This window comes from Galeopterus variegatus, unplaced genomic scaffold (assembly GCF_000696425.1).
Source record: "Galeopterus variegatus unplaced genomic scaffold, G_variegatus-3.0.2 Scaffold54, whole genome shotgun sequence".
NCBI lineage: Eukaryota > Metazoa > Chordata > Mammalia > Dermoptera > Cynocephalidae > Galeopterus > Galeopterus variegatus.
Window position 1 is genome coordinate 916,285 of NW_007726165.1, and position 13,719 is coordinate 930,003.

The window sequence follows — 13,719 nt, forward strand, 5'->3', positions numbered from 1 at the left end:
TATATATATATATATATACACACACACACACACACACACACACACAAACACACACACAGGTAAATATCTTTTAGTTTCTCCACCTTCCTCTCTAAAACCAAGTAAATAAAATAAAACTCACCGAGGCATTACCACTTCGAAGTCGTTCTGCTATAAACTCATCCATCAGATCAGGAACGTTAGCACTACTGCTGCCAATATCACTATTAAGAGGAGGTAGTTTGGGGCTCATGTCCTCTTTATTGACTAAAAATAAATAAATAACTATATATAGTGAGGAAAGACTTAACTGCATTTTCTAAATTTGAAACAAAAATAGCCCAAAACAAAGTACTTATGCCATATCAATTATTTGCCAAACATGCATTTATGAATAATTTCCCTCCCTTTAGATTTAATTTTAAGAATTAGTAAATTGATATTTACTTCATTTAACTAAGCAGATGTTAGTCAATCTTCAGTATAACCTTAAATAGCAAGAAAGCTTATAGATAAGCACTAGTTGAAGTTAGATTAATATTGCCTATAAAGAAACTGGTATATTTATTTTTCTTCCTGCCTCCATGCTTCTATTTTGAGCCTTAATGATTTACAATTCCATTTCTTTCCCAAAGAATATTTGCAAGGAATAAATCTCTTGAATCTATGCAAATCTCAGTGGGACACAAATGCATTTAAGTTTGGATACTTATAAATAAAAATTCTGTAATTTTGATATAATGTTGTTTCTATCCACAATAATATATAATTTCAGTGCTTTAAAGAAAAAAGGTTTATTTTCAGAAAGGTTTTTCTTTAAAACAAAAACAACCAAAATAGTTATTTTTATTTTTTTATGACTACATTATGATTTACATTAACAAGAAAGTTTTAAACTTTAGAAACTAACTTATAGAAGATGTTGTTTATGTCCCTACTATGTTGTTGAAAAGTTGATTTCTCTGCAATGAAAAGAAAATCAGCACTGTTTATATTCCTAATAAACTACAAAGCATTTCAGGTTAAGAAAATACACTGGTCAGAAGCTCACTGTGAAATACCATTATCTTTATACTACTTGCCAGGCTTTGCTAAGCTGTCAAATACTGCCCTCAGGTGGCATTAATGGCTCAATGCAAGATGCATTATACAGCGTAGTTAATCATGCTAACAAAAACCATGTTAAAACAAATAAAATCAAAACCTACCTTACTGCTGAAAGTTAATTTTCTATATCTGTATAATTATTTTAATTTTGAATCAAGATAAAAGAAAACAGTTATCATAATCTTGCTTTCTTTCTGTTATCTGTCCATAGAGGTTCCATATTTAAATCATGATTGGCTATCATGAAACCTTTATGCACATCTAAAAAAATCCCAGGAAAAAGAAAGTAATAAGTGTTTCAAGGGCATAACTTGCATTCTATACAAATGAATGCAAAACTAAAACGCCTAAGCATGTCTGGAAATGGCTTAAATAAAAACTGACTAAATCTACTTTGAGATTTAGGAAATAATTTCCTCTTCAATGATAGTTAACTATAATGTTGGTGCTGGTTGTAGACCTTGATTTTGATTGTGTTAGATGTCAAAGTAATTTTCTAGCAAGAAAAATATGAAACCAAATAAATCGTGAGTAAAAAATAAATAAACTCAATTAGATATAGTTGGTGCCCTTTTAAATACAAACTATAATAGAGTGTGGAGAACATAATAAACTTAATTTCAAGACTTGTGGTGTACCTTTCAGAAAAATATTTGATTAGGTAGCCTTTAAAGGTCATTAAAATTTTCCTGTATCCTCCTCTTTTCTATCTTGTTGTTCAGCAGCAAAGAGGTTTAACTAAATGCCTTATAAGGGAAATTAGTAATTTAAATAAACATTTTATGCTGGGAAAAATACAGCTGGGAAAAGGCGCATGCATAACCAAACAGAGAGAAAGCAGTGACCATCCCAAAGCTTTCTGATTGCTTATAGCTTGCTTCAGTTGCATTAAGCCAAACTGGTGCTGTCTTTCTCCTTTTGCGCTCTGCACACTGTTAGTGCTCACCTGCAGCTTTCCTTCCAAAATAGCCCATTACATGACTGTACAGATCCCTCAGTGGAGCCTCTGGTGGGATTCTGTTCTGCCTCTGTGGGGAAACATTTGCCTTCGGCTTCGAAAGAGCATGTACAACAGTTTTATAAACGCCACCCAGGGAGCCCTGTTGTAGTCCTGCCTCATGACTTGATGACCTAAGAGTACTACGACTACCTAACTGGTTACTTGCAATTCCTTCTTTTTGTAATGCATTGGTGGGAATCTCTGTGGATTCCTTCACTATTTTACTACATACTGATGCTGCACTAATTGTATCTAGAGGCCTGTATACACCAGGTTTTACTAGCTCTGTACCACTACTGGAGCTGGTATGGGTGTTGTTGGTACTGCTATTGCTACTACTACTAAAGCCACTGAGTTTCCGCAGTCTCATTTTCCAGGGTGCCTCTTTGTTTTCCAGAGGATTATAAAATTGAACCGACTCAGTAGATGGTCTAAAAGTAACATGAACACTATTTCGCTTTTTAGTAGCAATTTTCATAATTTTGGCTCTATGAGTTACTGTTTCGGACAAGCTCCTTTTAGTTGGAGAAAGCTTGCTAGTGTTTGTAACATGAGGCATTCTACGGTTAAGGGGTGCTTTTACTGTAGTTTTCTTGGCATGCACAACATGTGGAACAGTAACTTTTTCATTCATTTGCACACCCTTAAGCTTTTCAACTAGTGTTATATCTACACAGGCATCTAATTCTGTGGTTGTTTGTCTATACAGGGATTTCCTTTTTTCTTTATCACAAGGGATATCTAAACTAGGCTCTGGTGACTGTTTATCACTGTTTAGTTGTTCAGATTTTTCAGAAGTCTGTGTTCTCATAAAACTGTCTGACTGGTTAGGTGTCACGAAGACAGCTGAATTTGGCTCTTTTTGAAAATGTACGTCTTCAGGTGTCCCAACAAAAGAGGTGATATTTTCTGATATAATTTCCTGATCTATGTATTCTAATTTATCTAAGGATGATCTTTCATCCCTATTTACTGCAATAATTATTTCCTGAGAGGCTGCATCTTTACCTATCTCACTTTTACTATGATTTTCCTGGTTTTCCTTAAAATATTCTTTCAGAGAGGAAAGAAGATCGTCATCTCCTTCAAGGTCAATGTACTGGATTTGTTCAAAAGCTGAATCTGCAAGTTCTACTGGACCTATTAAATGACAAAGATGGTCATATATGCTATCACCAACTTCCAGAGAAGACTCCCTGCTATGAGTATCAGTGATGTGGCTTTCAGTGGATCTAGTTATTGAAGAAGACTCTGTGGAACTCTGCAAGCTTGGTGCATGACGAGATGAACTGTCAATGACAGGAACTGCACCTTTGGCTCGTTCAACAGTGAATGGTTCCAAGATGTCAGAAGTGCTGCTACTTCGAGGCAATGGCTGCTCCTCATTCAAAGTACCAAAAACTTCATTTCCAGTGTCTTCACTTTGTGAAAAATGTCGAACTCTAGTTGAGCGGGGAAGTATTTGAGCATCATCAATATCTGTAAAAGAGAAAAATTATACAGAGTAGAAACTATATGAATTTAAAAAATAAGTATTAATTTCAACCACACCCTAAGCATATGCTTTAAAATAAAAAAATTCTGAGTTTTTTTTGTAAGTTCATGAAAGAAAATCAATTAGAAATATAAATCTGTTTTTAAAAAAATGATGGGCAGAAGCCAATATAGCATGTAGTATCAATGAATTAGAAAACTACCAAAACACATTTTAAAATGTTATCATGCATAGAAACAGTGAGGTGACAAAACATTTGGAAGTGCAGTTAAAGATAGAGCTGTGCCAATAAATCAAGCAATTTGAATTTGTTGTTCAATTTTTCCTACTTATTTAAACTCCAAGCAGAAAAAAAAATCTAAACACATGAAGCTGATCTAAATATCCCCTTGTAAAGTCTCATGGATTCTCACTCCCTGCTTCCTTCCTAAGCAGGCAAGAAGCACAATCTTTTCTTCAAATCTTGCCTATCTGTTTGATCACATATTAGAAATGGAAATCTCTACCCTCTTCCTAAAGGTCTCTTTGTCACGAAACTACTTGTTCTGTCAAGGTGTTTTATTTTATTACAGTATTAAAATCTATTCATTGCCATCAAATAGTCAATACATTATAAAAAAAATTAATTGTACTTCTGTTTTTGGCAAAAACACCATTTAAATCTGCTAGGAAGAAACCTTACCCGCCTATTACTGGCCCTTCCCATTCAACAACCATCAAATTCTAAAAACTCTATCTATGCTTTCCTACATCTCTTTTTAAGAACCACAGAGTTTGGAGTCAAAATGGACATTTAGAGATGATCTAATTTAACTCTCTTACAAATGAGGAAATTGACACCTAGAAAGGTTCAGCTACTTTCTCAAATTTATAACCATGAAATTTGAGAAGCAGGCTGTGTTCCATGTAACTGCAATTTTTCACTGCCTTAAGTGCTAAGTATATGGTAAATCCTAAAAAATATTTATGAATTTGAAAATCCTAAGATAAAATGCAAATTTAATTGTTCAGATACATACAAATTCTTAAAGAAAAATTTTAGAAGTAAAACACAATGTCTATGAATCCATTGTGGTCTTTAAGTTACCTAGAAATTATAAAAAATTTGTCTTCAGAAGGCAGTAAAACATAATGAATAAAGAACAAAGAGTTGAGAAGTCTCTACTTATGTTGCTACTTATTAGGCTTGTAAAACAAAAGTTAAAAGTAACAGAACTATAACAGAAGAATCAAAATGAGAAAATTTAGATCCGGAGTAAAGCACTGGTTTGTCTAAGGTCACAAAGTAATTTACTGATGGTGTTAGATCTAGAATTCAGGTTTTCATACTCTACACTTTGACACCAGTTTCCTCATTGATAAAATGGGGATAGTGATTTAAAGTATTTTCAGGATCCATGTTATAAATGAAAGGAGGCTGGTCATGATATCATTAATATCACCCTCTTTGTACAAGGTCCAAAAGGATTTACTTTACACTAAATTCAACTCAATGGAGGTTTATATTATACCAAAATTCTAGTATTTCCCTGAAGATGTATGTGTAGGCTCCCAAATGGGTCAAATATATAGTATCTGGAATTGAAACAATTAAATTTTTTTTGTCCTTAAGCTGAGGGGAATATAACGACATTGGCTTTCTTCCTCAGGCACTCCAATCAGAAATTTTTCTAAATGAAAAAGAAAACATTTCCTCACAAAGTTGACATTTATGCATTTATACTCATTAAGTATTTGCGTTTGCAGCAGATAACACACACATATTTGTGCGCCTTGACAAAGGTAAATATTCTGATTATATCTCCTGTAATAGATTATAAGAACCTCTGCCCTGAGGACAGATTACATTCAGCATGCACTCCACGATTCTTCCCACAAAATATTCTAAAGCACTCAGCAAAGGATAAAGACTACATAGCTTTTCTATAAAAATTTTAAAGAATTTTATAGTTGGGATTTTATTTTATTAAAGTTCAAAATCAAGATTTCAAAGCACTAAAATCTAATGTTATGAGATGACCAAATACATGAACTTCAGAAAAAAGTAGAATATTAGTTATAATTTTTAGTTTCCTTTGTTAAAATTTCATAATTTTTCCATTCTAAAAAAGCCAGGAAAGATTACTATGAAGTTCTGCTTTTAGGAATTTCTTCCCAAACCCAGCCATCACTTTGTGTATTAGAAAACCATTATTTTTGCCTAAGTGATTTTTTCCTAAAATTTTATAACCACATATGAATATCTAAAACTTCTGTGCAAGTTTAAGAGTTTAAAAGCTTTAAAAAAAATGGAACTATTTTTCTACCAATAATGTGGTTATGAAGAATTTAAACAAATTTGCATTTAAAGTCTTAAGCTTTAAATATAGTTCTTAAGTGGGCACATGAAAATATTCGTTATATAAAATCAAGGAAGAAAATAATTGCTGATAGGAAACTAATGTCAGCACTTGAGTAAAACATAATTGACGTTAACAAGCTTTAAATTTAGTTAAGCAAATAACCTGGAAATTCATTGAGGAAAAAAAGACTAAATAATAGCTAAATCATACAGTGTTTTTCTACCTGCTAACATTGTTCTAAGCACCTTACATACACAACTCATTTAACCCTCACAACAACCCCATGAAATAGGTGTTATTATTCTTATTTTATAGATAAAGAAAACTGTTTTAGGTGACTGGCATGAGTTTACACAGCTAAAAGTGAAGAGTTGTGATATGAAGTAAGGCAAAAATTACACCATATACTCTTAATCTTGAGTAATGTATGTTATGTATTCATGAAATAATTTAATTTTTTAAATAAAAAGTTTACAAAAATTAATTGTATACTAAGAAACCATAAAGCAGCATAGTGATTTATCTCTATAAATCTTTCTCTAAGAAATCAAAACCTAGCCCAAACAAATATTAGTAAATTATATAGAGGAAAACAACTGAAAAAGTTTGTATTGTATTGCTAAAAATAATGGTGGCATCAGGTTTAAATAAAAATGTCCTTCAAAACAATTTAATTATTCTGTTTATATTTTAACTTGGAAAACACAAGCCTTTAAATTAAATTATTTTAATTTAAAGTATTAGAAACCATTTAATGAGCAAAACAAGAAAAACATGTTAAACAAATAAAAAAAAACCACATTTTCAAAAAATGCCTCTTGTGGAGCCTACAAACCTACAGAAACATCAAGCTTTATCTCTGTGTTTTCTTACTAATGTTTAGCATTAGAGGGTTGGAAATTACTTCCGGATAAAAAATAGTTTATTTTCAATATTCTATTTCAAAGAAAAGTTTCCTTTGCTAGTTTGAAAAGTAAGATGTACATCAAAGTATAACATCAGCTTGTAATGTGTAAGAAAAAAATTCATCTTTCACTAGAATTTAAGTTTCTTGAGGATTTCTGTCCTGTTCATCACAATATCCCCATTGCTTCAAAGACTACTTGTCACATAGTACGGGCTTAACAAATACTGGTAGAAAAAAAAACCATGTCTTTTATATAAAAAATGAGTAGCTCTAAATAGTAAAAATCGAGAGTTCTTTAGGAAAAACCTCTTAAGTTACAATACTAACATACACTAGCAAATTTAATAATTTCTGAAATGATTTACAGAATACCAAGGGCCAAAATCTTTCTTACCAAAATTAAATTCTTTTCTTGGTCAAGCACATATGTTAGCTCTCAGTAATAACATTTTCATGGCTCTTGAATTCATAAAATCATTTAAATTAATTTACATAGGAACTGATGTCATTTTGAAACAAGTTTTTTTTTGTTAATTACCTAAAGGAAACTGTCATTTCCTTTAGACAATTTTATACGTTTTTGCCTATTTGAGTAACAATGGCAATGTACCTTCAAGGTAAGAACCTTACAGAGCAACTATGTTTGAAATTTTATCATTAACAGAGGCTGGTCAAAACTCTATGGCTTTTCAAGACTAGATTTTAATTAGTAGGTAATTGAAAGCAGTATCTACATTACTGAAATCACATGAAAAGACTTCAAAGCAACAAACCAAGCTCCAATAAATAATTTTCATTTTAAAACATTAAAATTTAGCCCACTAAACTATCTTCTCTTTTATCCTTCTAATATTGTTTTCCTGACTTTTAAACTCTGTACATAGACAAATGACCAATATATTTTTTAGGTTAAGAAAATTATAGTGTTATATAATGCCATGTTTAAGTTAGCTTCTAATTTTTGAGATGTTCTTTTAAAAAAATTAAATTATTTTATTTCAGCCAAAAAAAAAAAAACACCAACCAAGTGAAATTATGCTATTACAGGTGGGAAAGCTGTAAAATATTAAGCTACATATTGATGAAAGAAATTCCTTGATTGTATAAAGGGCCTACTTGTTTGATTAGACATGGAAATTCTCCTGATAAGGCAGAATTTAGGAATAGGATAGGGGCATCTTCTTTCTCCCGATAGAATACAGAAGAACAAATATCAAAATATTTTGCTCTACAGAGCTCAATTCAAATAATAAAGCATTGTTAAATTAATCAAAAGAAATCAGCCCCAAAACATTAGCAGCCTACAAGATGTGGCCCAGACTAGAGTCTAACAGCAACAAAAATGGCAAACAAATCACTAGTTTTGAGAACTGGTTGAAAGAAAGTGGGTCTGTAAGTTTAATTTCAGAGTGACAAAACCATAGTACTTGATTAGAAAATAATAAATAAGAAACAGTTGCAGAAGTATACACAAAGTCAGTTGCCCACCACGCTTATTTTCTTTTATATCCCTTCTTTCATTAAGGCATTGTTTTTGGCAGTAAAAGCTAATTTACTTAAGAATGATGATTAAGATTTCTGGCTTCTCTCTAATCCATTTATCAGGAAAATAAAGACTGCTAGGCTGGGCTACCGAATGTGTAAAATTACATATCTAAGTGCTGTAATTCTCAATGGCCAATGGAGGAGAGGCCAGGGAGAGTACGCTTACCCAGACACCAGAATTAGTAGAGTTGTAAAAAATGATGTTAGATGTGTGTGCAACCCCCAGCATATTGTATCAAAATCTGAGGCAAGGGCCTGAAAAAATATAGTTTTCAACTGTTATAGTGAATCTGATGTTAAGAAACAGTGTCACTGACATAGTGTCAATATCATTGAACTGGTCCCCACAGCTTAAGAAAAACACGTTAAGGATATTCAGCTATTCAACTAGTTTAGCACATAGCTGTATATAAAGCTATAACATAGCATCACTTTCACAACAATGTAGGTAGAATGGACATCTAACTAAGCATATTGGAGAAGAAAAAGGGCTGGACAAAATAGGCTACTTCAAACCTGATGATCCATTCTTAGAGAGTTCAGTATACTAAATAAAAAAGGAATTAAAAGGAATTTCCTTTTACCCTCAAAATTATTCGAGAGCATCAGATACTTTTCTGACAAATTCTACTTCTAACCAAAAGCTAGAGTGATTGCCTATGTGCAGTTTCATTGTGGTTTTTTTTTGTTGCTGTTGTTGCTGGGTTGTTTTTTTGTTTTTGTTTTGGAGAAGTAGGTACAGAAACCTCAACTACTGATACTGGAGATACACCCAGGAAATATTTTATTATGACTTCATTTAAGCCTTCTCACATGAGGGAGAGATATAAAACCATGAAAAACATTTATTTTTTCCTTTATACAGTTCACTAACCTTATTAATTCTCTCTGTATATCAACTAAAGTAAAATTTACCCAAACCTTGGAAAAAACATAAGCAATTAAATACTTTGGTTGAGAATCTAATACTTTGGAGATTTTCATTTTTTAATTTAGCACTATTTTTATAAATCTCTACTTATATAACTCCTTTCACTCTCTTCCCTGTCCCCACCTCCCACTCTCTCTCTCAATGTACCTAACACTTAAAAGGCAAACTCCAGGCCTTCTGTTTGCCTCCAAGAACCACAAGGGCAATAACTAATCCAATAATTCAGATTTCTACAATGTAAACTGGTATAAGAAAAATTCTGTACAATTTTCATACTACTAATTTTTTAAATTATGAGGTTAGTTCTATGTTTTCCAAATTTCTCTCTGGATTCTGAATGCTACATGATATCAGTATGTGTATCTGGAAAGGTGCTCTATACTTAAATAAGCTTGAGAAATATTGTATTAAACAGTTTTGTTTTTGTCTTTTTAACAGGACTTCTGAAGGCCTTTAATACATTGATGTACACTATGGATCTTAATATTTTCCTCTATACACCTATTTACAGCTCCTGCAAAGTACACTATATTTATACATCAGCTTATAAAATGACTTCATTCACAACTCAGTTCTCAGGAAAGGAGAGGTTTTGCTGCTGTTTTGAAATAAGCTCCCTGCCTCTATTAAGTGCTAAGAATAAAATAATTTTAAATTCAAAATAACTAACTCTAATTTTTATATTTTATATGTACACGTGCAGAAAAAACTGGCAGTAAAAGGATTTTATCAATAAATTAGCATTGGTTTTGGAAGATTATCATACTTTTTCATATACTTTCCCATATAATCCATGCTTTCTAAAATAAATATTTATTGTTTTGATAATGAGATATAAAGTTTCTTTTGCTTTAGTGACTGATGTCTCAACATTATCTAAATCTTTAAATTTATCACTGAAGGCATTTTACCACAAGTAGGGAAAACAAAAAATAAAACTGTCATTTAAAAAATTTATTTTAAACATTCTTCATAAATGTTTAAATCACAAAAAAAAGGTAATTTTTTTGAATTATGTATTTATGGCAAAGCAAGAATTCTAAAACAGGAACTTCTCTCATCTGGCTAAGGCACTACTTTAAAACATTTCAAAGGAAATAGCCTTATCTTTGTTTATTTTAGCTTTTAAAAAATATTTTAGCACTTAGTTATTTGCCAGAGTATTATTTAAGGTACAGACAAGAAATTTTGTAAAGTACTTAAGATTCTGAGAAAAAATAAATCTTTCTTTTTTTTTTCCTTTTTGTCTTTTTTCGTGACCGGCAACGGATCGCAACCCTCAGTGTCGCGCCCGTACCGGACCGGGACCGGCAACGGGATTGCAACCCTCGGTGTTGCTCCCGCACCGTGCTCAGCCAGTGAGCACCGCGCTCAGCCAGTGAGCGGCCGGTCTGTATGTGGGATCCGAACCCTTGGCGGGAGCGCTGCCGCGCTCCCAAGTGGCGCACTGTAGCAGTGTGCCACCGGGCCGGCCCAAAAAATAAATCTTTCTGACAGCTTTTCAACAGAGTAGTAGAATATCTGATCCAACCAAACTTTGAAGAATTAGCAGCCAAAACTCATTTTAATTTTTTAAAACATGTCAAAATGGTTTGCATGAAATGCTTTAAGTATATATTTTTTAAAAAGCTTGAAGCAAAAAATGTATCTAAGAGAAATTTACAACAAACTGGGAGTTTCTTTTAGCTGTATCTAATTTAGTTATAAGAAGAGAAACATTGTTTTGTTTGCCAATTTAAGTACCTAAATTGTAATTTGATGTAAGTAACCAAAATCTGTGCTACTTACCTAGGAAAGTACAGTGTTTCAATGAAACACTAAAGAGACAAAATAGCCTAATTCTTCACTGGTAGCTAAATATTGTATGTAACAAAAATACATGCCATTTTCTCCCATCTATTAAAATTTATATTAGTCCACCTACATATTTTCTAATCTACCACTTTTTTGCACTGATAGCTTAAAATATTCAGGTTGTCTAATTTTACTGGTGTAAAATATATTCATTCATAGATCAAATACTTATTGAGCATCCTGGTTTAGATTGAGACCAAATTTTCTATTTTATTATTGTCATGAATTAACTGCAAAATCAACTACCAATTTCATTATAAACTATTTCTAATTAATTGTATTACAGTCTAAAAATACGTGAACACCTCTCGAAAACGTCATAAAGAATATTCTGAAGTAACTGTTTCCCAGTCAAGGTATCCTAAACTAGAAAACATATAACATCCAACAATTCAATATTTTATTTTTTCATTTGGAGAGCAGCAAATACTAAGGTTTTTCACCTACAATATTTCCAAAGAATACCAAACACAAGACATATGTAGATATGCCTCTGTATCTACATATACACAACTCTCAATTATTTTACTCACGTTGTTTTGGAAGAAATCTCTGATCTTAATGGGATTAGGGATAGTGAAAGGGACTTCGCCTGCCATATCATTATTATAAATAAAAATGTACCTTCCCTCACATAAGCCTACAGTCCATTAGAAACTGACGGGGTAGGGAGATAGGTTTTCAAAAAAAAAGGAACCCAGAAAAAATGGCCAATGTCAGAGAAGCATTCCTAACTCACAGGAAAGTACCCAGGAATGTACAAGTTTCTTTGAGCTAGCACATTTAGCACATTTTCCACAGTAACTGTACCCACAGGTTTGCTTCTGTCTTAAAGATAAGACACTGTATGATTTTATTCATACAAAGAAAAACAAAAATTTTTTTGGCACCTGGCCAGTACAGGGATCCAAACAAACTTTTGACCTTGGTGTTATAAACACTGTACCCTAACCAACAAAGCTAACTGTCCAGCCCCTATTTTTTTTTTTTTTTAAAGATAAAACTAACCTATGGTGATGGAAATCAAAAAGTGATTATTGTGTAGTGTGGGGGGAGTGGGTGGTTACTTACTCAAAAGAGTCACTAGTGAACTTTTATGGTAATGGAAACATTCTATACTTTGTTTGGGATGACAGTTAAAGGGGTATGTACAATTTTCAAAACTTATTGGACTGAATCCAAGATCTATACATTTTACTATATGTTAATTAAACCTTAATAAAAAACAGATCATCCCAGTACTGGGGATCAAGGACTTGAGTCAGAATTGGAAAACTGAGCAGATTTCAAAGCTCTCTGGAAATCACAGTTTCACAGAATAGTTTGAAAATGAGTCTTTAGCCTCCTACATACTATTATATCTGATATAAAGATTTATTCCAAAAATTTTTAGATAGTGTACTTTTCCCAATTATTGATTGCTCTTACTTAGTTCCATTACTATAGATGATAGAGAATAAACTATTTAAGATTTACCATATCATTAGTCAAAACAATGGGAAATTAAAAGTCAAAGCTCTGATTATCTTCAGTCATCTCTTGTGAGACATCTATGATATAAATAGACATTACTACTTCTTTTAACCACCTGAAAGGAAGAAAAATATCAAACATAAGCAAAAAATTGGCCATTTACAACCCAAAACATTGGACATTGGCACAGCACTAAACTTAGCACTTCCAGAATGAACTGCAAGTATAGCATTAGAGTTCAAATAACTCAAAATGCTGATTTCCAATCACTTTCCCAGTTTCCCACACCTCCCCCCAAAGAAATTAACTTTGAAGAGTTTATTTGATTAAGCAAAATTTGAAAGCAGAGAATTAAAAAGTGAAAAGGTGGTGCAGAAATTAGCAGAGGTGGCACTACCTGAAAGCTCATCAGAAAGGGGAGTGAGAACAATATCAGGCAAGAAGGGTTTGGAAGTATGGATCAGAACAGGAGCACTTTTAGCACTGCGTATATAGGCCGATGGCAGAGCACATTCACCAATGGATCGGCTTCTCATGGCTTTAAAAAAAGGAAAAGAAAGAAGTGGGGAAGGAAAAAAGAAGAGTGACTATAATGAAAGCCTTGTGTCACAGAAAAAGCAGCAACAGAGAAAACTAAAAGATACAAGGAAGAAAATTTTAAATTAAAACATTTCAGCACGGCTAATACTGGCAAGCTGTAAGAAAAGAATTCCGAGAACACACACAACATTTTGAATGTAAATTTTTTGGTGTAAAGCAGGAAAATTCTTTTTTTTATAATTAGCAATTACAATGGGAAAGCATTAAAAAACAGCAAACACTTTAATTAGCACTATGTTCTCAAAACCAAGGATTGAGAAATTCATTGAAAGGAAACATTGAAAAGAACTCAATATTATTAGTTCAAAGAAAATTTTGGTACCATATTTGGGCATTTCTCTAGGCAATTTAGAGCCATTCTTAATGAAGCTGAATTCTAAAACAAACCATTCCTACTTTCATACTCTTCCCCAAATAAAGTTTCCAAGTCACTCACAGGGCTTTCTTAGAAATTTTTATGTAATTCATAATCAGAAGGATTTAAAT

The 13,719-nt window shown here is 32.4% G+C and overlaps 1 protein-coding gene across 8 annotated transcripts in view; it reads right to left on the bottom strand.

Annotated features, from left to right (window-relative positions):
• The window catches only part of RALGAPA1 (Ral GTPase activating protein, alpha subunit 1 (catalytic)), a 252,183-nt gene that overhangs the window by 129,603 nt on the left and 108,861 nt on the right, over positions 1-13,719 (bottom strand). For 5 of the 8 annotated variants that reach the window (XM_008573965.1, XM_008573919.1, XM_008573910.1 and 2 more), the window contains 3 exons: positions 13,031-13,171; positions 3,398-3,565; positions 122-246 (listed from right to left, as the gene is read on the bottom strand). In XM_008573965.1, coding sequence (XP_008572187.1) covers positions 122-246; positions 3,398-3,565; positions 13,031-13,171 — 434 coding nt within the window. The remainder of the gene's footprint in view (positions 1-121; positions 247-3,397; positions 3,566-13,030; positions 13,172-13,719) is intronic. The other 3 variants (XM_008573959.1, XM_008573952.1, XM_008573944.1) reach the window with 1 other exon arrangement.